Source organism: Rhinoraja longicauda, chromosome 7, assembly GCF_053455715.1.
Source record: "Rhinoraja longicauda isolate Sanriku21f chromosome 7, sRhiLon1.1, whole genome shotgun sequence".
NCBI lineage: Eukaryota > Metazoa > Chordata > Chondrichthyes > Rajiformes > Arhynchobatidae > Rhinoraja > Rhinoraja longicauda.
Genome location: NC_135959.1, coordinates 69,592,085 through 69,618,927, shown reverse-complemented (window position 1 = coordinate 69,618,927; position 26,843 = coordinate 69,592,085). Strand labels below are relative to the sequence as shown.

At 43.8% G+C, this 26,843-nt stretch overlaps 1 protein-coding gene across 1 annotated transcript in view; it reads right to left on the bottom strand.

Annotated features, from left to right (window-relative positions):
- arhgap42a (Rho GTPase activating protein 42a) overlaps positions 1-26,843 on the bottom strand; it is a 280,741-nt gene that overhangs the window by 75,265 nt on the left and 178,633 nt on the right. The window contains exon 4 of the mRNA XM_078403156.1: positions 24,980-25,051. Coding sequence (XP_078259282.1) covers positions 24,980-25,051 — 72 coding nt within the window. The remainder of the gene's footprint in view (positions 1-24,979; positions 25,052-26,843) is intronic.

Below are 26,843 nucleotides of genomic sequence, written 5' to 3'. Positions count from 1 at the left end.
CTCAACCTGTCCAAGTCACCCTGCAACCTCCTAACATCCTCTTCGCAGTTCACACTGCCACCCTGCTTTGTATCATCTGCAAACTTGCTAGTGTTACTTCTAATTCCATCATCCAAATCATTAATATAGATTGTAAATAGTTGCAGCCCCAACACCGAGCCTTGCGGCAATCCACTCGCCTCTGCCTGCCATTCTGAAAAGGACCTGTTTATTCCTACTCTTTGCTTCCTGTCTGCCAACCAATTCTCTATCCATGTCAATACCCTACCCCCAATACCATATGCTCTAATTTTGTTCAGCAACCTCCCGTGTGGGACCTTATTAAAAGGCTTTCTGAAAGTCTAGATACACTACATCCACTGGCTCTCCTTCATCCATTTTATTTGTCACTTCCTCAAAAAATTCCAGAAGATTAGTCAAGCAGGATTTCCCCTTCATAAATCCATGCTGACTTGGACCAATCCTTTTACTGCTATCCAAATGTGCCATTATTACCCTTTTAATAATTGACTCCAGCACCTTCCCCATCGCCGATGTCAGGCTAACTTGTCTATAATTTCCCGTTTTCTCTCTCACTCCTTTCTTGAAAAGTGGGATAACATTAGCTATCCTCCAATCAACCGGAACTGACCCTGAATCTATTGAACATTGGAAAATGATCACCAATGCGTCCACGATTTCTAGAGCCACCTCCCTGAGGACCCTGGGATACAGACCATCAGGCCCTGGGGATTTATCATCCTTCAGTCCCATCAGTCTACCCAATACTATTTCTCGCCTAATGCAACTTTCTTTCAGTTTCCCGGTCTCCCTAGATCCACTATCCTCTAGTACATCTGGGAGATTGATTGTGTCTTCCTTAGTGAAGACAGATCCGAAATATCTGGTCAACTCTTCTGCTATTTCCTTGTTACCCATAATAATTTCACCCGTTTCTGCCTTCAAGGGACCCACATTTGTCTTTATTAATCTTTTGCTCTTAACATACCTAAAGAAGCTTTTACTGTCCTTCTTTATATTCTTGGCCAGCTTCCCCTCGTACTTCATCTTTTCAGCTCGTATTGCCTGTTTTGGTACCTTCTCGTGTCCTTTGAAAGTTACCCAATCCTCTGGCTTCCTTCTACTCTTTGCTATGTTATACATCTTTTCTTTTAGTTTTATTCCATCCCTAACTTCCCTTGTCAGCCACGATTGCCTCTTGCTCCCCTTAGAATCTTTCTTCCTCTTTGGAATGAAATGATCCTGCATCTTCAGGATTATGCCCAGATTTTGTCAGGGACATTTAATTGGTGTATTGCTTTTAATCTGTTCACTTAATTTTGGTTAGGAAAAAAACTGCAGATGCTGGTTAAAATCGAAGGTAGACACAAAATGCTGGAGTAACTCAGCGGGTCAGGCAGCATCTCGGGAGAGAAGGAATGGGTGACGTTTTGGGTCGAGACTCTTCTTCAGACTGATCAGTTTGAAGAAAGGTCTCGACCCGAAACATCACCCATTCCTTCTCTCCCGAGATGCTGCCTGACCCGCTGAGTTACTCCAGCATTTTGTGTCTGCCACTTAATTTTGGTATTTGGCTGGAGAAAGTCAATTCTAATTTACGAGTAGAATACAAAAAAAATTACAGTAATAATGGAAAGTATATTGTTTGTTTGACGATAATATGATTGATCAATAATAATGGAATATTTACCCAAATTGGATAATACTAGCTCACTGAAAGCTGTTTATTCTTTGAATGTGTAGATATGTGTAGATAAAGCACTGCTGATTAATGTTTGCAAATAAAAATCAGTTTTTAATTCATTAACCGAGCAACACTCTAAACTTTGTCTTTTAAATTAAGCGCTCGTTCAAATATTAGTTACCAATATGAAATAAAAGCTAAAATAATAAAAAACAAAATTAGTTCCATAAAATAAAATTTTATTGCCAACATAAGATTTTCTTCAACATTTTGACATTTAATAATTTGGCTGAACAACAATAATTCTTTCCATATGGATTATATTATAAATAAAACCAAAACTTGATATTAAAAAGTAATTACTTCACCCTGCAACTGCTTGAGATTTTAATGCTTTAATCGCACCAAATCCAACGATAAAATCAAAATAGAATAGAATCAAAAGAATTCATCCATCTGGGAATTTTTTGGCTTCAATCAAAATTAGAGAAAAACAGAGGCAGATAACTAAATAGATGGCATGCACTCCTATGGAACATAAAACACTATAACCCATGAAGAGGGGATTTTAGCCCACCAATGTCTGTGCCAAACATGATACCAAGCCCAACTCATCTGTGTGCACATAATCCTTATCCCCATTCCCTGCACCTCCCTCTGCCCTGACATCAGTCTGAAGAAGGGTCTCGACCCAAAACGTCACCCATTCCTTCTCTCCAGAGATGCTGCCTGTCCCGCTGAGTTACTCCAGCATTTTGTGTCTATCGCTGCATATCCAAATGCCTATCCAAAAGTCTCATAAATGTCACTACCGTATCTGCCTGAAACACCACACCCCAGCAGCGTATTCGAGGCTCTCACCACTCTCTGTGTAAACAAAAAACTGCCACGCACATTTCCTTTAAACTTTACCCTTCTCTCCTTAAAGCAATGCCTTCTACGATTTGATTTTCCCTTCTGTGAAAAAGTTTTGAACATCTATCCTATCCATGCCTTTCATAATTTGGTATACTTCTACCAGGTGACCCCACAACCTCCAGCATTCAACAGTAAATGATTCAAGTCTGTCCAAACACCATTTGTTGCTAATATCTCCTAATTCAGGCATCATTCTGGTAAAACGTATCTGCATCCTTTCCACAGCCTCCACGTACTTTCCCTCTCAACCCCATTCTCCTGTCTTCTCCACATAACCCTCCACATCTGTACTAATCAACAATCTATTAACCTATGCCTTAACAAATAGCCATTGACTTGGCCTCCACAGCCTTCTGTGGCAATGCTGGCACAGATTCACCACCCTCTCAACCACTCAAGTCAGGCTGACCGGCCTATGGTTTCCACTCTTCTGCATGACCCCCTTCTTGAACAGCAGATCCAAACTGGTTCAAGAATAGCCGTTAATTTTGGCAGAAGTCAGCAGAACGTGACAGTACCAGAATCTTGGAGACATAAGCATGGTAAGAAGCCCTTCAGTGTACTGAGTCCTCATCCATCATCAATGACTCATTAACAATAATCCCACAATAATCCTATCCTTATTCGCTCCACATTCTCAAACTCCCTCCAGATTCTACCACTAACCGATACGATAGGGGACATTTACAGTGGCCAAATAGCCTACACATTTTTGGGATGAGGGAAGAAACCAGAGCACCAACCGGAAATCTCTGACTTCACAGGGAGAACATGCAAAGTCCACGCAGACAGCAAGCTCGGCCAGGATTGAAACTGGACTCTGGTGCTGTAAGGCAGTGGTTCTATCTGCTCCATTACTGTGCTGTTCGTCTTGACGTGACACGGCTAAATCTGGAAACAAGTACTTCAGCGAGATGTAGTTGAGATGAGAACGTTTTTTTTCACACAGAGAGTGGTGAATCTGTGGAATTCTCTGCCACAGAAGGTAGTTGAGGCCAGTTCATTGGCTATATTTAAGAGGGAGTTAGATGTGGCCCTTGTGGCTAAAGGGATCAGGGGGTATGGAGAGAAGGCAGGTACAGGTTACTGAGCTGGATGATCAGCCATGATCATATTAAATGGCGGTGCAGGCTCGAAGGGCCGAATGGCCTACTCTTGCACCTATTTTCTATGTTTCTATGTGTAGGAAGGAACTGCAGATGCTGGTTTAAACCAAAGATTGACACAAAAAGATGGAGTAACTCAGCGGGACAGGCAGCATCTCTGGAGAGAAGGAATGGGTGACGTTTCGGGTCAAGACCCTTCTTCAGATAAGAGTCTCAACCCGAAACGTCACCCATTCCTTCTCTCCAGAGATGCTGCCTGTCCCGCTGAGTTACTTCAGCTTTTTGTGTCGATCTTAAGCGAGATATGTTCCTCAGGATGAAAGAAAGCAAAATGAAACCCAAACCATGGTTAATAACTTGGGTGGAAGTAAGTAAATTAAAACCAAGGGCAGAGAAACCATTTTCACTCCAGAATGCGTTTGTATGAATTGCTACAGGGTCATGTCTATTCAGTATGAATAATGGCAGAGCAAGATATCTCCTAACCATAGTTTGATTACCGCATCTAATCACACCTGACCTTGTCAGGAGACTTTGGGGTATTTGCACTTAAATATTAACATATTTGAAGACAGCAAGAAGACTGAAGTATTCCTTGCCCTGGCTTTTTCAGCAATCTTGCAAAGGAACAAAGTGACACTAAGCAGATTGCCAGCAATAATGCTAAAACTTCAGACACAAAGCTTGAATGCTTAGATCGTGTAATGACCATCCCAGCAACATTCCACCACTGTGGAATTTATGGATCGTGGACCTGCAAGGCAGAGAGCTAAAGAGGTGGGATAGAGGATGGCAAGGAAGGAAAATAGTAGGGGTCAATGTGGAGGGCAAGGGGGACAAGACCCCATAGGGGACAGCATTTGAACATTAGCTGGGGAGGAAATTAGACAGCTGTTCTTGAAAGCAACCTGGAGTAGTAGCTTTTACCACAAACAACTGAATAGGATATTAACTGCAGATGCTGGTACAAATCGAAGGTATCACAAAATGCTGGAGTAACTCAGCGGGTCAGGCAGCTTCTCCGGAGAGAAGGAATGGGTGACGTTTTGGGTCGAGACCCTTCTTCAGACTGAACAAGGGTCTCGACCCGAAACGTCACCCATTCCTTCTCTCCAGAGATGCTGCCTGACCCGCTGAGTTACTCCAGCATTTTGTGATACAAACAACTGAATGATAGGTGTGCATGGTTGTTTCAGTGCGTAAGTATATCCCATACATTAATAGACAATAGACAATAGAAAATAGGTGCAGGAGAAGGCCATTCGGTCCTTCGAGCCAGCACCGCCATTCAATGTGATCATGGCTGATCATTAAAAGCCCTTAACAGTCAGGAAGTACATTAGTAAGCGAGCCAATAATATAAAAGAGGATAGCACGAGTTTCTTAAGTTATATAAAGAGTAGGAAAGAGGCAAGAGTGGAAGTTGGGCCGCTGGAGAATGATGCAGGAGATGTGATAATGGGGAATAAAGAAATGGCAGAGGAGTTGAATAACTTTTTTTGCATCAGTCCACAGTGGAAGACACCAACAACTTGCCTGAAATTCAAGAGAGTCAAAGGTTGGAAGTTAGTGGAGTGACTATTACCAGGGAGAAGGTGCTTGGGAAGCTGAAAGGGCTGAAGGTGGATAAGTCACCTGGGCTGGATGGACTGCACCCTGGGGTTCTGAAAGAGGTGGCTTTGGAGATTGTGGAGGCATTGTCAGTGATATTTCAAGAATCACCAGAGACAGGAGTGTTCCCAGATGACTGGGAAATTGCCAATATTATCCCGCTCCACAAAAGGGGAGCAAAACAGAATAGTGGGAACTCTCGGCTGGTTAGTCTGATCGGTGGTTGGTAAGATTATAAAGGATGAGGTTACGGAGTACTTCAAAAGTTCACGATAAAATAGGCCAGTCAGCATGGCTTTGTGAAGGGGAGGTCTTGCTTGACAAATTTGCTGGAATTCTTTGAAGAAGTAAATAGCAGGACAGACAAAGGAGAGTCAGTAGATGTTGTTTACTCAGATTTTCAGAAAGCCTTTGATAAGGTTCCGCAGGGGCCGATGCTGGGCTGCTACTCTTCACATTGTATATTAATGATTTGGACGAGAGGATTGAAGGCTTAGTGGCAAAGTTTGCAGATGATAAAAAAAATAGGTGGAGGGGCAAGTGGTGCAGATGAAGCAGGGACTCTGCCCACTCTCCCGACCTGTCCAAGTCCTTCTGCAGAGAAGTGGCAGAAGATAGTGAAGCAAAGTGTGGAGTCATGCATTTTGGCAGTAGGAATAAAGGCATAGACTCTCTTCTAAATGGGGAGAGAATCCAGAAATCGGAGGTGCAAAGAGACTTGGGAGTGCTGGTGCAGGATCCCCAAACGTTAACCTGTAAATTGTAAATTGAAATCTGTAAATTGAATCGGTAAGCAAACTCAATGCTAGCATTTATTTCAAGAGGGCTTGTATACAAAAACAGGAATGTAATGCCGAGGCTCTATAAGGCGCCAGTAAGGCCGCATTTGGAATATTGTGAGCAATTTTCGGCACCATATCCGAGGGAGGATATCAACCAGCGATCCCCGTACATTAACGCTATCCTACGCACACTAGGGACAATTTGACACATACACCAAGCCAATTTACCTACAAATCTGTACGTCTTTGTGAGAGGAAACTGAAGATCTTGGAGAAAACCACGCGGTCACAGGGAGAACGTACAAACTCCACACACACAGCACCCGTAGTCGGGATGGAACCCGGGTCTCCAGTTCTGCAAGCGCTGTAAGGCAGCAACTCTACCGCTGCGCCACTGTGGCCACCAAAGGTGGTCCAGTCGAGAATCTGATAACATCAGGGAAGAATGTGGTACGTGCTCTCAAGCTCTTGTATGTTCTGCCTGGCATGAAAGGGGAGAGAAGGGAATGGCCAGAGTGCGAACGGTTCTTGAGAACATGGGCAGCATGAAGTGTAGATGGAGCCAAAGATGTCGCTTGCAGCATCTCAGTCTAGATTGCATTCCTGTGTCGAACTTGTGCTATCTATCCTTTAAGAAGAGCTTACAATAGACAATAGACAATAGGTGCAGGAGGAGGCCATTCGGCCCTTCGAGCGAGCACCGCCATTCAATGTGATCATGGCTGATCATTCTCAATCAGTACCCCGTTCCTGCCTTCTCCCCATACCCCCTGACTCCGCTATCCTTAAGAGCTCTATCTAGCTCTCTCTTGAATGCATTCAGAGAATTGGCCTCCACTGCCTTCTGAGGCAGAGAATTCCACAGATTCACAACTCTCTGACTGAAAAAGTTTTTCCTCATCTCAGTTCTAAATGGCCTACCCCTTATTCTTAAACTGTGGCCCCTTGTTCTGGACTCCCCCAAAATTGGGAACATGTTTCCTGCCTCTAACGTGTCCAACCCCTTAATAACCTTATACGTTTCGATAAGATCTCCTCTCATCCTTCTAAATTCCAGTGTATACAAGCCTAGTCGCTCCAGTCTTTCAACATATGACAGCCCCGCCATTCCGGGAATGAACCTAGTAAACCTACGCTGCACGCCCTCAATAGCAAGAATATTCTTATTCGAAAGCCTACCAATTCATATAGCAGCTATATACAAACCAATCTACATTCTGCATTACTCTGGCACTTTGATGAAGCTTTTCAATTTGGTTTAGAGAAACAGTTCTTCATCCATTATACTGGAGCAGAAAAACAGCAGATGCTGGAAAACCAAAACCAGATAATGTTGGAAGCATACAACTGGTCAAGCCACTGTGGGTGGGGGGGGATGGGGGAGAAACAAAACCAATGTTCCAAGGGCTCTTCATCATAAACAGAAGGGTGAGAGGATAAGCTTGTTTTAAGTTCCAAGGAGGGGGAGCGGTGGAGAGAACAGAAGGAATTTCATTGAAACGATGCAAAGTTTCAAGATAACAATTACTTTATAAAACTGACAGCGAGAAAGAAATGAGGAAAAAAACAACCCAAATTGCAACAAATTACAAAAGTAAAAAGAGAGCTCATTTGAAATTGCTAAATGAATGATCAAGTCTTCACAGCTGCAACATGCTGATATAAGGACAAGCTGGTCCTCTAGATTTTGAGAACTTTTTTGGAACAGCGTGCAAAGCCAAAGGCAGGGAGGTCAGAGGGGGAGGGGAATAGAGAATTAGGTTGACCGGAAGCTCAGGGTCACCTTGGCTAACTGAGCAGAGGTGCCTTGCACAGAAATTACCCAACCCGGGCGTCGGACTGTCAACTTTTATAACTCCAGAGACTAAATTTTGTCTACACTATAGTAACTTTATTAACTTTATTTATATGTAACTGTAATTCTTTTTTATGCACATTCCGCAGGCATTGTCACTTTCATTTCACTGTATGTGTATGTGTATGTGTATGTGACAAATAAACTTGACTTGTCATGAGCACAAAATTGTAATAAACCAAAGAGGTTCAAGTGAATCACTGCTTCATCTGTAAAGGATATTAAGGTCCTTGAACAGAGGGAGGGAAAGAAGCAAGCCAGCCAGTGCTGTATCTTCTTAGGTTGAATGGGAATGTTCTTGATGGAGATATCTTGACGAGCAAGTCAAGATGTCACGGAAGAAGCATTCCCTTCAAATGCTGGGAGAAGAAGGCTCAGCGGTAGAGTTGCTGCCTTACAGCGTTTGCAGCGCCAGAGACCCGGGTTCAATCCTGACAGCGGGTGCCGTCTGTACGGAGTTTGTACGTTCTCCCCGTGACCTGCGTGGGTTTGCTCTGAGATCTTCGGTTTCCTCCCACACTCCAAAGACGTACAGGTCTGTAGGTTAATTGGCTTGGTGCAAGTGTAAATTATCCCGAGTGTGTGTAGGATAGTGTCAATGGGGATCGCTCGTCAGTGTGGACTCGGTGGGCCGAAGGGCCTGTTTCCCTGTGGCATCTCTAAAAACAATTGATAACTTGCTGAGGGTTGAGGACATTTTGAATGAGGACACATTGAATGGAGAGGATGGTAGGCTGGAGGGGGAGGGTCAAGCCGTCTTCTGCTGGAAGAAGAGTGAGTTTGACAGTACCACTCGTAGGAAATATATGCAACACAATTGCCATTATGGCATTGTGGAATCCTTGGTTAAGGAAATAGCAAGTCCCCTTAAATACACTGGTGTGGAAAGCCTCATCATTACAAATACAGTGGGTTTAGAGAAGCTGGCAGAATGAAATGGAGTGATTAGAGGAGGGATCAGGGATGATGGAAGTGCAGTCGTGATAACGTGGGAATTACAGGCTTTATAAATGGCACTGTCCACTAACCTTCATTACTTATACAAGCCAGATATGTTTATGCTGTGTTTGAAAGTCTGCAAATATGTTCATTTATTTTACATGATGGGCGCTAGTCTGAAGAAAAGTCCCGACCCAAAAACATTGTCCATTTCCCTCCATGGATGCTGCCTGGCCCATTATATTCCTCAAGCACATTTTGTTTTTGCTTTACATTACGTTAGTCTACTCTGGTTGTGGTATGTGTAGTCTTTATATCGGCATAACATGATCAACTCTGTGGAAGAAAGTAGCAATTATCATTTTAAGGTTATACTGCCTGAGCTAGTGATATAGTGTGAAGCTCAAACAGAAACATGTGGGATACTCGAGGACAACGCTGCAGTACTTATTCCTCACCACTAGAGGTTGGTCGTGAACCATAATAAAAATCTTAATTCCACTAGCATTTGAGAATATACAAAGGGCAATTAATTTATGGTACAATTACACGTCCCAGGCTGTTCACAATGTATAAAATCAATGACAGGTACACTAAGATTTTCCGTTGCCTTATAGCAATTCAAAAATGTGTTAAATCTTCAAATTTTGCATTAAAGACTGCAGTCAAAAATTTCCAATGACTAACCTTATTTATTATAAGAAAATAACTGCAGATGCTGGTACAAATCGAAGGTATTTATTCACAAAATGCTGGAGTAACTCAGCAGGTCAGGCAGCATCTCGGGAGAGAAGGAATGGGTGACGTTTCGGGTCGAGACCCTTCTTCAGACTGATATCAGGGGGGCGGGACAAAGGAAGGATATAGGTAGAGACAGGAAGATTTATTGTATCAAATGAATTCCAATGGTGTCACTAAGTTTAAGTAAAAAATGTACTTAAACATTTTATTTACATCCATTCATTCTTCGTTTGGCATCTAGTGAATCTCTGAGAATTTGCCATTGAACGCCTTGTCCTTTGGTGAAACTTGCGGATACTTTGGAGCCTTAAAAATGGTGGTGGCAGCTGGAGGAACATACCGGTGCCAGTGAGTGGACTAGGGGGTTACCACCCACCACCATGGAGGCGCTCGGAAGATGTTTAAGGTCGGTTTCAGGAGGTGCCCCAGGACACGAAGGATGACCGGTGGCCTTGTGAGGAGAGGAACAGCACGTCACAGGTCAACATGCCCGGATTACTCCATTGGTGGAGTAGTCCACAGGGGAGCCTGCAGCAGCTTGAGGCTCGGTTAGACCGGGCGGCACTCCAAGTGGCCAAGCACATGAATAGGACGATGCCTACAGTGGCCTAGAGCGGCAGAGGAGACCATCGATAACAATGCCTGGCCAGACCAACCCTGCAATGCCAGAGTACCCCATCGTCAGGACAACGGGCCTTTATGGCAAAGATAAGACTCCAACATTTAACAACTCTGAACTTGAAGGGTGCAAGACCATGCAGAAACATGGCTACTCTTGTGTACTGCCTCAGTGTAATCTACTATTCTTACGCTCTTATACTTAAACATGATTGTGTCCATGATCTTTACTGAACATACGCACACAATAATTTCACTGTATCTAGGTACATGTGACAATAACGTACCATTGAACCATACATTGAAACACATTTGATAAGGAGTTTTATTATCAGGAGTCTGGAACTGCACAAGGTTAAAAACTAGCAACCATTAAGCAGTTCTACTTAATATCCAATCATCATGGCGGCACGGTAGCGCAGCGGTAGAGTTGCTGCTTTACAGCGAATGCAGCGCCGGAGACTCAGGTTCGATCCTGACTACGGGTGCTGCACTGTAAGGAGTTTGTACGTTCTCCCCGTGACCTGCGTGGGTTTTCTCCGAGATCTTCGGTTTCCTCCCACACTCCAAAGACGTACAGGTATGTAGGTTAATTGGCTGGGTAAATGTAAATATTGTCCCTAGTGGGTGTAGGATAGTGTTAATGTGCGGGGATCGCTGGGCGGCACGGACTTGGTGGGCCGAAAAGGCCTGTTTCCGGCTGTATATATATGATATGATATGATCATGTGTACCAAAGGAAATGTGCCACTGAAAACGATTCCAGGTGAACCTTCCATTTAAGATCAGACTGTAGCAGGAATGATTTCGACCAGTCTGCACAGGAAAGCAATGAAGTTTCCCAGTGATTGCTGGCTTAGACTTTTCTTGAATGCCAGAGAGGGTGAGATCAAGTCTAACAATGTCACAATAATAAAAACAGAAAGAGCTAGATGTAGTCAGCGGGCTAGGCAGTTTCTGTACAGATTAACACTCTGTTCTCACTCCACAGATATTGCCTGACTTATAAGTGAGATAATTACAACCGCAACACACCATTTGCAGTTTGCTCTTTAAATATAGACATGTCATAGCACATATAACATATGGCATAACTTTCTGCACTAAATGATGCAATTGATTGAAGTACTTTAAAGATGGTTTAAATTATTAAATTAAAAACAGTGATTATATAATTATTAAAATATCTGTGAGACTTAGTTTCCGCCGATGTAAACAATGGAAACGTTAATTACCTTCTGAAATTCAACTAAAAATACAGCGTTACTATCCATATGCAGGTGCTAAATATTACAATGCTCTCGGCACTGTACATTATACTTAACCATTTTAGAATTCCAGCCAAAGGTGAAACTTATGCAGTGAGATAATTTTATTTGGCCACGATCAGACCACATCTGGAGTACAATGTGAAGTCTTTTTTATAGCAATTTAAAATAGGTCAGATTTTTGGCATGGGTGCCAAAACGGTGACTAAATTAATCGCATAACCATGAGGATGAATCTTCCCAGAGGCATTTGCAGTTCAGAAGATATAAACACGTCCCTTGGGGAATTAGCAGAAATAATCGATCGTGTACCGAAGGGAATGAAGATGGAAATAAATTTCTCAGCATTGTGAAAAATTCAAAAATGAGAGAGAATAATGTTAAAGTAAGAATGGCAGAAGAAAATCGGATTGAAGGAATTTTTGTGAAGAATAATTTAAGCAGCTGAACGTAGATAACATCGACATTGAATGCCGAATAAGGTTACCTGTCTTGATTTAAACATCTCTTTACAGTCTGGCTTCTCTACATTCTAAAAGCAGTAAACCTGTGCAATGCTAACTTATACACAATTCCACCTGCACACCCTATGGCTGCATTTACTTCATTTGCTCCCTGACTCGAGAAATTCCTGGTTCCACCACATCGCTGCGACATTTCCAGATCCTGGGTTCCCTTCTGCACTCTTGCGGTACTTTGCATTTTGTGAAATCCTGCGTGTTAGGCTTGCGACAGACAAGCTGTGGAAAAAAACCTCAATTGCCAGATTGATATTCCACAATTTCATCCCAAAATGCTCGCATCATTTCATTTCTGTCATCTTCAAAATGTTATGAAATCAAGCTTCCTCTCAATCATATGCAATAGACAATAGCCAATAGGTGCAGGAGGAGGCCATTTGGCCCTTCGAGCCAGCACCGCCATTCAATGTGATCATGGCTGATCATTCTCAATCAGTACCCCGTTCCTGCCTTCTCCCCATACCCCCTGACTCCGCTATCCTTAAGAGCTCTATCCAGCTCTCTCTTGGATGCATTCAGTAATGTTGAAACATTAAAGGAGTGCACAAGAAGTAGGATATTTGGATTTGCAGAGAGCAGTTAATGCGATATCTGTAAGAAAGACTATGAAAAGCTCAAACATGTATGGTAAAATTGAACGGCAGTGAATTGGAAGCACAATTGGTGATCGGGCCGATCACCAACGGGGGTGAAACAAACTATAGAGCGGAGGTGCAGAACCTGGCGGACTGGTGCTCGGATAACAACCTGTCCCTAAATACCACCAAGACCAAGGAGCTGATCATCAACTTCCGTAGGTCACATAACGGGGAATATGCCCCGATCTCTATCAACGGGGTCAGTGTGGAGAGTGTCCAGCTTCAAGTTTCTGGGCACTCACATTTCGGAGGACCTAACATGGTCCAATAACACTGCTGCGCTGGTCAAGAAGGCACAACAAAGGCTGTTCTACTTAAGAACACTGAAAAAGTCTGGTCTACCCCAACAGCTGCTGACGACCTTCTACCGCTGCACCATAGAGAGCATCCTAACGCATGGAATCCCAGTGTGGTACCTCAGCTGCACGGAGGCAGAAAGGAAAGCTCTACAGCGGGTAGTCCATAGAGCTCAGAGGGCCATCGGAACACAGCTACCAGACTTGGAGGGCATCTACAACACACGATGCCTCAGAAAAGCCACCAGCATCCACAAAGACTCTTCACACCACTGCAACAGTCTGTTCGAACTCCTTCCATCGGGCAGACGATACAAGGCCTTCTATGCCCGCACCTCCAGACTCAGGAACAACTTCATCCCCAGGGCCATAGCTGCTATGAACCGATCCTGCTGAGCCGGATGGCCACAACGCATAGATCAACTTGCACTTTACCCTGTCCAAAACTGTTACAACTGTTTCGTTTCGTTGGGTTGCTGCTGTCTAAATTACCTAAATTATTGCATCGTATGGGAGACGCATTCCCAATCTCGTTGTACCCCTGGGTACAATGACAATAAAGATATATTGTATTGTATTGTATTGTATTGTATTGTATTGTATCAGGATAAATAGCTGTTTGGGGAAATGAATTTGGAGACATAGCGGCGCGGTAGCGCAGCGGTAGAGTTGCTGCCTTACAGCGACTGCAGTGCCGGAGATTCAGGTTCGATCCTGACTACGGGCGCCATCTGTACGGAGTTTGTACGTTCTCCCCGGGACCTGCGTGGGTTTTCTCCGAGATCTTCGGTTTCCTCCCACACTCCACAGACGTACAGGTATGTAGGTTAATTAGCTGGGCAAATGAGGTTGGCAGCAAAGATACTAGAGCAACAAGATAGACCACTCGACCCTGAAAAACGGTCTTACGTCACGGCGCCATTTTAGTAGGCAGAAACTTGCAGAAACATTTTTAAAGAAAAATACCAAAAATCTGTAAATTGGTAGATGAGATATATTCTGCATTATAATGGTATCATCACACACACTGTTCCCCCAAAACACTGATTACACTGCGAGAGGCATAGCGAACGGCGGGTTTTGCTTACTAAAATGGCGGACGTTACGCTCCATTGCGTACTACACTTCAGTAGAGGCGATTTCAGCAGAGTGGTCCATCTTGTTCCTCTAGTATCTTTGGTTGGCAGTGTCAGATATTGAAAGTATAGACGCACAGGGCAGATTACTGTCCCAATTCAGGTGCACCTGCATCTCTATCCATCCTGTGTGGGGTGGAACTGCAGGTGCTGGTTTTAGTCATCACGTGTGGCGGCGCCTAACGGCTGCGGCTCGCTGGCAGTCTGTTCGTCTTTTTTCTTTTTTTTTGTTGTGTGTCGGTGTTGGGATGGTTTTTGTTTTTGTTTTTTGGCTGTGTATGTGTGGGGGGGTGGTGTGGGGGGGGTGGGGTGGGGGGTGGTGGGGGAAACCTTTCCTTTTTAGGTCTCTTCCTCACGGCGCGGGGCGCGGCTCGGCCGCGGGGCCTTCCATCGCCCGCGGGGCCTTCCATCGCCCGGTGCGGCTCGGCCGCTGGACATTACACCGCTGGTGCGGCTCGGCCGCGGGACCTAACATCGCCCGGCGCGGCCGCGGGACGGTTCAGCACCAGGTGCGGCTCGGCCGCGGGACCTTCCATCGCCCGGTGCAGCTCGGCCGCGGGACCTAACATCGCCCGGCGCGGCCGCGGAACGGTTCAGCGCCCGGCGCAGCCGCGGGACCTTCCATCGCCCGGCGCGGCTCGGCCGCGGGACTTAGCAGCGCACGGTACGGCCGCGGGGCCTTCCATCGCCCGGCTCGGTCATGGGACGTTTCAGCACCCTGTACAGCTCGGCCGCGGGTCCTTCAATCACCCGGCTCGGCCGCGGGACTTTCCAGCGCCCGGTGCGGCTCAGCCGCGGGGACTTCCATCCCCTTGCGGGGACTGTGCGGGTCGGTCGGGGACGAGCTGCCTGTCCGTGGGCGTGGGGAAGAGAGTGGAAGTTTTGTTGCCTCCATCACAGTGAGGGGGTGTTTGGAGTCACTGTGATGGATGTTTGTGTTGGGGTCATGTGTCTTGGTTCATGGATCCTCTGCTTGTCCTTCCTGAAGTCAACAGACAGCTCTTTAGCTGGAGTAAGTCAACAAGTCAGGCAGCATCTCTGGAGGACATGGATAGGTGATGTTTGGGGTCGGGACCTTTCTTCAAGCTGATTGCAGTGAGGGAGAGAAAGCTGGAACAGAGGTGGGACCAGGAGAAAGCAAGTTACAGGTGAGGGTTTTTATTTTGATCAACAGATGGGTGGACAAAGGCTAGCAATGAGAATGAGAAAGCAGGGTGACAAAAAGGGTCTAAAGGAGACAAAATGGAGATATAGAGACCAAACAGTGTTGGTAAAGAGACAAGAGGAGTGTAATGTGTAGTCTGATGGAGAGATATAGATTTTAGATGTTTAGATTTAGATTTAGAGATACAGCGCAGAAACAGGCCCTTCGGCCCACCGGGTCCGTGCCGCCCAGCGATCCCCGCACATTAACACTATCCTACACCCACTAGGGACAATTTTTACATTTGCCCAGCCAATTAACCTACATACCTGTACGTCTTTGGAGTGTGGGAGGAAACCGAAGATCTCGGAGAAAACCCACGCGGGTCACGGGGAGAACGTACAAACTCCGCACAGTACAGCACCCGTAGTCGGGATCGAACCTGAGTCTCCGATGCTGCATTCGCTGTATGGCAGCAACTCTACCGCTGCGCCACCGTGCCGCATATATATAGGTGGAAGGGGACAGAGAAGGGGGGGAGAAGAGTAAAACGTGGAGTGCGTTGTAACCTAAAATTGAACAATTTGGTCTCTTTGGTCTCGCCAACATTGTGAGCAAGATTGTTGTCCCGGAACCAATCAGATTATCAATCTACCTCCCGTGCTCGGACTCATCATTACCCGTTACACGTCCAACAATGGTGGGACCATCTACAAATTTAAAGATGGCGTGGGAGCCGTATCTGGCAACATAGTCATGAAAATAGAGAGAGTGAGCTCAGCTCCTTGAGATGCTCCTGCATTAATGACTAGGACTTGGATCCAATGGCAATGAAATATCTCTGATGTATTTACACTCAAGATGGTGTTCGACTGGACCAGCAGCTGGTGATGTTCCCATCTGCCTGCTGCCCTCAGCCTTCCTATGATAGGCGTTAAAGGTTTGGTAGATATGGCTGAAGTGGCTTGCGGTGATTTTGTAGATAGTGCACGCTAAGCTACCGTGTGGAGTGGAATGAGTGCATAGCGTGGTCAATTCGGTGCCAATCATGTGGGGGATGCTTTGTCCGGAATAGTGCTGAACGTCTTGAAAAGTATCATCGCTGTACTCATCCAAGCACGAGCTGGGACCAAGCTGGAGACCATTCTGCCACATGCTCGACACGCACATGAAGATTGTAAAAAAAAGACATCAAGTAGTGGAGTACAGGATACCCAGCCTCTTACCTGCTCTTATAACGACTACAATATGAACAATACATTTTCCAATTTCAGGTAATACACCTTGACCCACCTCTCTTTTCCCTGTGCAATCCCCCATGCACCAGCGAACAACAATTTTGTCTATTATCACTCTCCCAGTCCCTCTAATCCACTCCCCCATCCCATCCCCGAATGTCTAATTTCACTTTCATCCCCCTTCACTTCCCTTTCCCTCTGTCCCCTTATATCCCATCCTTCAGCTGTACATTTCACTCCTTCCCTTCTCTGCTTATCTGACACCCTTTGTCTCAGAACCTTTGCCACCTACTCTACCCAGCTGCCGGTCAAAACCTACCTCACCTAAATCCACCCATCACTTGCCAGGCTTTGTCCCGCTCTCACCCCTCTTTTTCATCTCCCCCCCTATTCCCCCCCCCCCCCCCCACACTTCCCACTGCTATTAGTCTGAAGGGGGATCCTGTACAAAAACTTAATCTATCAATTTCCTTCATAGAAATGCCTGACTCGCTGAATTACTCAAGGACTTTTTTGCTCACGATTCTAATGTCTGCATTTCCTTGTACCATCCACATTTATGTGGCTGGTCCAGCTGAGTGTCTGGACAGTGGTGGCATGCAGGATGTTGGTGGTGGAGCACTCGATGAATGCAAGGCTGCTGAATATCAAGGGTAGAAGCTCTCTTGTTGGAGATGGTCATTGCTTGGCACTTCCATGGTGCAAATGCTTTCTGCCACTTATCAGTCTTGGTCTGACTTTTTAAACTTGGTGCACGTTGGCATGGGCTGCCTTATTGGTTGATGATTTGCCAATGACATTGAGCGTTGCACAATCATCAGAGAAAATTGACTCTTCCGACCTTATGATGGAAGGAACATCATTGATGAAACAGGTAAGATGGGTATGGCTAAGGAGCACCTTCAGTGATGCGTGTAGAAAGGAACTGCAGATTAGTTTAGTTTAGTTTAGCAATACAGCGCGGAAACAGGCCCTTCAGCCCACTGGGTCCACACCGACCAGTGATCCCCGCACACTTACACTATCCTACACACACTAGGGACAATTTACATTTATACCAAGCCAATTAACCTACAAACCTGTACGTTTTTGGAGTGTGGGAGGAAACCGAAGATCTCGGAGAAAACCCACGCAGGTCATGGGGAGAACGTACAAACTCCGTACAGACAGCACCCATTGTGAAGATCGAACCCGGGTCTCTGGCGCTGTAAGCGCTGTAAGCGCTGTAAGGCAGCAACTCTACCGCTGCGCCACCGTGCCACCCCAGCACCAGATGCTGGTTTAAATCGAAGATAGACACAAAAAGCTGGAGTAACCCAGCGGGTCAGGCAGCATCTCCGGAGAGAAGGAATGGGTAATGTTTCGGGTCGAGACCCTTCTTCAGACTAGTTAGGGATAAGGGAAACAAGAGATATAGACGATGATGTAGAGAGATAAACAAAAATGAATGAAAGATACGCAAAAAAGTAACGATGACAAAGGAAACAGGCCATTGTTAGCTGTTGGTTGGGTTGTTTGTTTGATGTCCGACTCACAAGAACCCAAATCATTTTCCTTCATGTGAAATATGACTCCAACCATGGGCACCATTTGATGCCATTGAAAATGGCCACTTACAACTGAAATAGTTGGGTAATTGGTTACATTTTTAAATATATCATTTATCTGCTTGTTTCAATTTTAAAGCCAAGAAGTGAATTGTGAGCCTTTGTAATGGATATCAACTTGAACAAAATTGTATCAGCTAAGAAGATTTAAAAGAGATAATAAGTCATCCCCTATTTCAAGGATCTTTGGGATCTCACCAGGTCATGTATTTCCAAAGTTTACGCTGGAAGGTATTTTGCTTATAAGAAAGGAAAATAAACAATATTCCTCCGAAAACATTGATTGATTTAAATCCGTCTCCTTGGTTGGTGAAGGTAAACGGAGGAGAAACAGGAAGATTATGTCAATACATTGGTACGAGAAGCACAAACAAACGAATAAGCTGAACCAATTGTGGAAAATTAGAGGCTAAAATTTGAAATGTTTCGAGAACCATTAATCCCAATTAAAATATTACAGAAGGAAATTCTTCTTACTGATTTCTCAAAGAATCGCCTCAACAAGTGAATACGATGTCGTGGGAAAACAGTTTTTTTTTTAGAATGCCACAGTACATTTTTAAGTCAACCAAAAAAAATAAAATTAATCTGGTTGTCATCAAGTGTGAAGAAACCAAGAAACAAACAATGCACCTCACAAGCAAGAATTGTGAACATCTGGAAGATAAGATTCATTAACCGTCCGTACCCAGACCAGTATTTTAGCCACCATGTTTACGTTATTTATCTGGGATTGCAGATATAACAGTCGGCGAGTAATTGGGTACATTTTTTTTTATCTGCATGTTTCAATTTTAGACCCAAGAAGTGAATTGCAAGCCTTTGTAATGGATATCAACTTTGAACAAAATTGTATCAGCTAGGAAGATTTTTTTTAAAAGGTAATCAGTCATCAGTTATTTCAAATTAAAATGGCTCGCAATTCACATCAACAACATTGGACTTTGATGCAATCAGTTTGTAAAGGTCGTCAGGCATTCTAATAAACATTGCCTTAATATCTTTGATGAATTCAGTGATCCAGGCCACACGATATATCTCACAGTGATCTCCCTAAAGTTATCAGCTGGAGGCCAACAAACCACAATACCAAATAAGGAAAGCTACTTCATGCCTGAAATCCTTTCCCAGTTAAGTCACCAGGCTATTATTTACATTAACTCAATAACCACAGCGGCTACATATCAAAAAACAGGCTGTAATTCATCTTGTTTCACAGTGCCAATACTTGGCTTGATGCATGTTAAATCCGAATAATCTTATGCCATACACATATTTAGTGTAAAAAGATTTCATTCTTAAGGAATCCATGAGCAATCTGGAGATATATATAAAAAAAAGAGACAGGACTGCTTTCACTGATTAATGATTGTATGCCGAATCTAAAAGGTACTTAATAAAAGTACTGCAGCTTCACTCCAACGAGACATTTCTGACCATCAGGTCTGCATTCTTTCCTTTAAGAAATCAACTCCTGCAAAACTGCAAATCCATAGGCATCTGTAGCTGCCACGGCCTGTCCAACTGATTACACTTGCATGGGTCGACAACAAATGTTCAGCTTTGGATGGTATCGTTGCCAAGCCATATCTTGCCTTTGCCCTTCAGTCATCTTCACTTGGTATTAATCAGAGCAGGAATAACCTAATTCCCAACAGAAACTGAACGCAGAAAGGAGTTAGAGAGCTTAGTAACAAGGTGTCAAGGCATCAAGTTCTCCCTCAATATCAGCATGATGAAGAAGCTAGTTATTGACCAGGAAACGAGGAGGTGTATATGCCCCAGTAAGCCACCAACAGGGTTGAAGTCGAGATGCTCGAGGGCCTCCAGCTTCTAGGCATAAACACCACCAACCATTTGTATGGACCATCCTTGTTGAAGCTACAGTCAAGAAAGCACACCAATGCCTCTATTAGCGGCACGGTGGCGCAGCGGTAGAGTTGCTGCCTTACAGCGAATGCAGCGCCGGAGACTCAGGTTCGATCCTGACTACGGGCGCCGTCTGTACGGAGTTTGTACGTTCTCCCCGTGACCTGCGTGGGTTTTCTCCGAGATCTTCGGTTTCCTCCCACACTCCAAAGACGTACAGGTATGTAGGTTAATTGGCTGGGCAAATGTAAAAATTGTCCCTAGTGTGTGTAGGATAGTGTTAATGTGCAGGGATCGCTGGGCGGCGCAGACCCGGCGGGCCGAAGGGCCTGTTTCTGCGCTGTATCTCTAAATCTAAAAAAAAAATCTAAATTTCCTCAGAAGACTTAGTTTGGCATGTCTCCAACAACTCTTAACAACTATACAGATGAACCATAGAATCAACCTATCAGCATGCAACATAACTTGGTTTGAAAATTGCACTGCCAAAGATTGCAAGAAACTGCAGAGAGATGTGGATGGTGGCCCAGTCCATCGAACAAACCAGCGTCCATCCCATCAAATCCATTTACACTTCATGCAGGCATGAGAATGCAGCCAACATAATCAAGGACCATTTACACCCCTGTCATTCCCTCTTCTCCCCTCTCCCATGGGGCAGGTGTAATAACTAGAAACCAAATGCCACCAGATTCAGGAACATCTTTTTCCCCGCTGTTACCAGACTAATGCTACGGTGATGTCCTACCTCATTGTGGTCCTTGGCCATTTTATAATCTGTACTTTCTCTGCAGCTGTAATGCTACAGAACTGTGGCATTATACTCTGTGCTCTGGTAGTTTTCTCTCTCTCTACCACCTGTTGTGCATGGCTTGATTGCACTTATTTAGTTGTATGTTTAGGTTTAATATTGTCACATCAACAAACTTTTTCCACTGTTTCTGGGTGCACGTGACAATAATAAAACAGCACCAATGAATCCAATGTGCAAATTCTATCGTGAAGCTCACTTTACTTGGCAGCTATTTGCATACCTTGGGTTTGCAAGCAAAGAATTTCACTGTGACACGTCACATGTGGCAATAAAGTATTCAATTCCATTCTATGCTATGCTGCTCATGGATAAATGCTAATAGACAATAGACAATAGACAATAGGTGCAGGAGTAGGCCATTCAGCCCTTCGAGCCAGCACCGCCATTCAATGCGATCATGGCTGATCACTCTCAATCAGTACCCCGTTCCTGCCTTCTCCCCAGACCCCCTCACTCCGCTATCCTTAAGAGCTCTATCCAGCTCTCTCTTGAAAGCATCCAACGAACTGGCCTCCACTGCCTTCTGAGGCAGAGAATTCCACACCTTCACCACCCTCTGACTGAAAAAGTTCTTCCTCATCTCCGTTCTAAATGGCCTACCCCTTATTCTCAAACTGTGGCCCCTTGTTCTGGTCTCCAAATAACTAATAACGTTAAGGACAGCAAAAACATTTCTGATTCAAACTGAATTGCTTAAATAGTGTTTTATATTGGCTAACATACTACAACCACTCTTAAAGGTATGCAAAAAAGCCCACTTTGGTGTGCCACATCAATGGGTTAAGATAGCAATATTTTATTTATTTTATTGTCCGAGTGCAAAACAGTCCAATGCTCTTATTCCAGTCTAAGGGGCAATTTTGTGTGGGAAGGAACTGCAGATGCTGATTTAAACAGAAGATAGACACAAAAAGCTGGAGTAACTCAACGGGACAGGCAGCATCTCTCGAGACCCAAAACATCACCCATTTCTTCTCACTAGAGATGCTGCCTGTCCCGCTGAGTTACTCCGGCTTTTTGTGTCTATCTAAGGGACAATTAGTTTTAGCAAGAAAGGAGATGCTACTGTGTTTTTATCAACATATTATAATATATTTGGGCTTTGGTAGCTCTGTAAAAGACCCAGTGGCTTCAACATAAATGCAATATTAGTGCACTCAGTCAGAACTGGGAACTGCAAACCATATCAGTGTAGGAAAATAACTGCAGATGCTGGTGCAAATCGAAGTTATTTATTCACAAAATGCTGGAGTAACTCAGCAGGTCAGGCAGCATCTCAGGAGAGAAGGAATGGGTGACGTTTCGGGTCGAGACCCTTCAGATTGATGTCAGGGGGGCGGGATAAAGGAAGGATATAGGTGGAGATGGGAAGATAGTCATGGGCCTCCTCCAGTGCCATAGTGAGGCCCACCGGAAATTGGATGAACAGCACGTCATATTTCGCTTGGGCAGCTTGCAGCCCAGCGGTATGAACATTGACTTCTCCAACTTTAGATAGTTCCTCTGTCCCTCTCTTCCCCTCCCCCTTCCCAGTTCTCTTCCTGTCTCCACCTATATCCTTCCTTTGTCCTGCCCCCCTGACATCAGTCTGAAGAAGGGTCTCGATCCGAAACGTCACCATTCCTTCTCTCCTGAGATGCTGCCTGACCTGCTGAGTTACTCCAGCATTTTGTGAATGCAAACCATATCAGTATCATCACAATGCTTCTCTGATGAGACTGAGATTATTTGCACTGTAATTATAATGGTTTGTCAAAAAAGGAATGGAATGTGTATTTAATGAAAGAGCATAGTGCCAACAGGAGAGTGGATGCAGATACAAGAGATGCTGATGCTGGAATGTTGAGCAAAAACCCAAGATGTCGGAAGAACAGTGGGTCAGTCAGCATCTGGAGAGAGAATGTATCGTTGATGTTTCAGGTTGATGCTTCAGGGTGACATTTTGGGTCAGAACCCTTCTTCAGTCTTAAGTCTGTTTTGTGTTTTGCTTACGAGAGTGGATGGGTGAAGATTCCTGCCTTTTTCTTAAATGGAATCCGCCATAAGATTGGAGGGCGAAGGGAGATACGCGAGGTTTTAAACATTTCAGCCATGGCAAATTTCCACACGCCTGGGTTTTTGTGAAGACTTTCTGCACATTTGTATTAGTCTGCCTCCCCCTCTTTATTATTTTCCTGGGTATTATTATTTTTGTAATCAACTAACAAAGGAAAATTTGACTAATAAATAAAGCCTTTACATTGATGTTCTGAATTGATATTTTTTAAATTAACACAATCAAATAAAGAGATAGAAGGACACTCTACCCATCAGTGTAACACCCTTTCTGAAATCCGAGGATTGTAATTCAGAAGTGAATGTAATTGTCATGTTTTCTTTAAGGCAGAGATAGATAGATTCTTGATTAGCACAGGTGTCAGAGGTTATGGGGAGAAGGCAGGAGAATGGGGTTGGGAGGGAAAGAGAGATAAGCCATGATTGAGTGGCAGAGTAGACTTGATGGGCCGAAAGGCCTAATTCTACTCCTATTCCTTTTGACCTTATGGCCTAACTCACAACACGTCCTTTCCTATTTCCTTCTACCAATCACCTTTGGCAGTCTTTTAAAAGATTTCCTTCCGCCTGTTGCCCACCAATTCAAATTGTCTCAGAGTGGTTCATCTAAAACTGCAACGATTCATTGTTATTAAATTTATACTTCAGGGAAAATTAATTAGAATTTAGTTTTATCAGTGCATAATTTTTAAAATATGCTTGTCTGTGGTCTTAATATTAAATAATTTTTAGTCTAAATTGGATGACGAGAGACCAAATATCTGAATACTGAAGCAGAAAATGGTGGACAATCAGCAGGCCAGTCAGCATCTTCAGACAGTTAATGCTTCAATTGGAAATACTCACAATTGTAAATTATCCCCACCATCAATAATACTCAGACAAAAAGTAGGACAGGGAGTAAATACACAAGTACATGGAAAAAAAGTAATGACCTACATTCAAGATGCTTGAAGTGAAAAGTGGAACAGGATCAACTGATTTAAGTGATGTTGCCACAAGAAAATATGCTGGAGAGAAATTAACTAAAAATAAAAATGAGCAGCGGCATAACAGATGAAATATGGGATAAGACAGGTAGAAATGGAAATTTCTCCAGTGGTGCAATTAAAACATCATTGGCAAATTGAATCCGGAATAAAAATGGAGAATAACATTTTAAAACTGTTACTGCATCCTGCATTACTCTAAGCAAAGAAGATTCTGAAAGATTCTTTTAAGAATCAGAGAAGACAATACTGGCAATATATCTCAATATCTGAAATGACCCACATGCCAGCACTTTTATCTGAAGGTAAAGTGGGCCCAAGACTCAATAGGTATAACTTATTAAATTCAATATTCAGGGCAGAGAGCAGGCACTGCCAAGTGAGAGGATGTAATATATACACAGACTCTTTGTAGATATCACACAGGAGACCCATGATCAAGGTGGGGCAGGACATATGCAGCAGAGCAGAAAGTCAAAAGCAGAGATCGTTGGCTCGTTGGCTCAGTGACTGAAGGTGGGAAATGATGATCTGCAAGCACTGCCTGAACACAGTTAATCTGCAAGCATACAACAAAATAAAAAACATTTCAGCAAACAATTTTAGAGTGGACATGGCAAATGTATGCACTTGAAAAAATGAGAGGTGATGCAATTTGGGAGGTGAAATAAGGTGGTCACGACATCATCAGAAGATACTCATTAGATATTCAAGAGGTAAAATTAAAGTAGTTAAAAATAACAAAAGCTATTTTTAAAAAACAGGTTCAAAGACAATGATGATAAATAAATACACAGCTTTGAAATATGTGTGCAATCCTTGCCTCTGTGTTGCAAAAGGAATACAGAAATACTGCAGAAAGTGCAAACCAAAAATGCACAAAAGCTTTGCAAGCATAAGATTCTACATGGAAAAACGCAATAGGGATGGATGCAAGACACATCAAAATAAAAGCATCAACAAAGCAGGTACTTAGCTTCATTCCGTTCACCTCAATTGGTTCTGAAATCACAATTAAAGTAATCTTTCGATATCTGAATGTACAAACTATTCAGACCCAGCTCTCTTTGGAACTTTTGAACGTGTCCGCCAATTCTGTGACAACCGGGAAAATATATTCAATTATAATAAACAAATCTATATTACTTACTTTTGCTGCCCCTATTTGGTCTTTACGAAACTTCTCCAGTGGTGCAATTAAAACATCGTTGGCATTTTGAATCTAGAATAACAATGGAGAATAAAATGTAAATTGTTGCCGCATCTTACATTAATCTAATTCGTGCTCAAATTATCTTGCAGTGTTTTGTAAACAAAACAACACTGTAATAAGATGAAGACCATAATGTTTCTATATCTTCTCCCCAATTTGAGCGCTTGTATATTGATAAGTTTAGTGTTGATGTGCAAAAAATATTGAAAACATTCAACTAAATAAAACCTTTTATACAAGACCTTTAATCTGGCCATGGAAAAGAAAATTACATTTAATTTAATAATCGTAAATGTCAAAGCCACATAAAAGTGCATCTAGTTACCATTAGAATTAAGATCCTCAATGGAAACAAGATTTTTTTCCCTGCTGTCTGACACTGAATTTGTTAACACTGATACAAACTTTCCAATTGTGGGCTTCACCAGTTGTCATGAAGAGATTCGTACCAATTAATGCACTGTTTATAACATACGAACTAGACCAAGTGGACCCATTGGGCCCAAACCTCTCCTGCATTGGTGCAGCACCCTCTCCTCTCCCACTCCCCCCTCCCCTCCCCCCCCCCCCCCCACTTCCCCCTCCCGGTGCAGTATTCACTCCCCCCCCTCCCTACCCTCCCCCCCCTCCACCTCCCCTCTCCCCCCACTTTCCCTCCCCCTCCCTCCCCACCTCCACCCCCCCTTCCCACTCCCTCTTCCCTCCCTCCCTAGGAGGTAGATTTAAACTTTAAAATGTGAAAAACTTTAAAAATATAACACCGATTTCAATGAAACTTCTTCCATTAGCACCAAAGGGATGATGTTGAGTAAGTTGGGCCTAAGATTGTTGCGCTATCGTGTACCGTTTTGGCTGTAGTTCAGGAACAAACAAACAAACAAACAAACAAACAAACAAACGAGAGTTTCAGTTTATAGAAGAAACAGGAAAGGGACTGCACCAATCAGCCTTTTGTGCTTGCTCCATCAATAAAGTCGTAATCGATCCAATCTTAGTCTCAGCACTATTTCCTGCTCTTATGACTCCTCAACTCCCTCACATATCAAATGTATCATATCATATCATATATATACAGCGCGGAAACAGGCCTTTTCGGCCCACCAAGTCCGCGCCGCCCAGCGATCCCCGTACATTAACACTATCCTACACCCATTAGGGACAATTTTTACATTTTACCCAGCCAATTAACCTACATACCTGTACGTCTTTGGAGTGTGGGAGGAAACCGAAGATCTCGGAGAAAACCCACGCAGGTCACGGGGAGAACGTACAAACTCCTTACAGTGCAGCACCCGTAGTCAGGATCGAACCTGTGTCTCCGGCGCTGCATTCGCTGTAAAGCAGCAACTCTACCGCTGCGCTACCGTGCTATCTCTGGCCTAAACACATTCAATGATTCTGCTTCCACAGCTCCGAGATGGAGATATAAACCTTTGCAAAGGACTTAATTACGTAAATTGTGTAGCCAATTGACTTTGCATAAAATTAGATGTTATAATTATCTGCACCTCTGAAATTAATCCATATTCGCATATTTAAAAATATGCAGCTGATAATTTCAATGTTTCGTCCAAAATGCTCAGCAAGGGGATACACTGATTCATCACCTGAGGGAGAGTGGTGGGAGGAGGTGTCCTTGCCCGTGTTCAACTTATTGCAACAAGACTTCATGGAGCTGGCAAATCAACATTGACGACCCCCTGACCAGTCCATCCCACGTGTCTACCACCATGCTGGTTTTAGACAATAGACAATAGGTGCAGGAGGAGGCCATTCGGCCCTTTGAGCCAGCACCGCCATT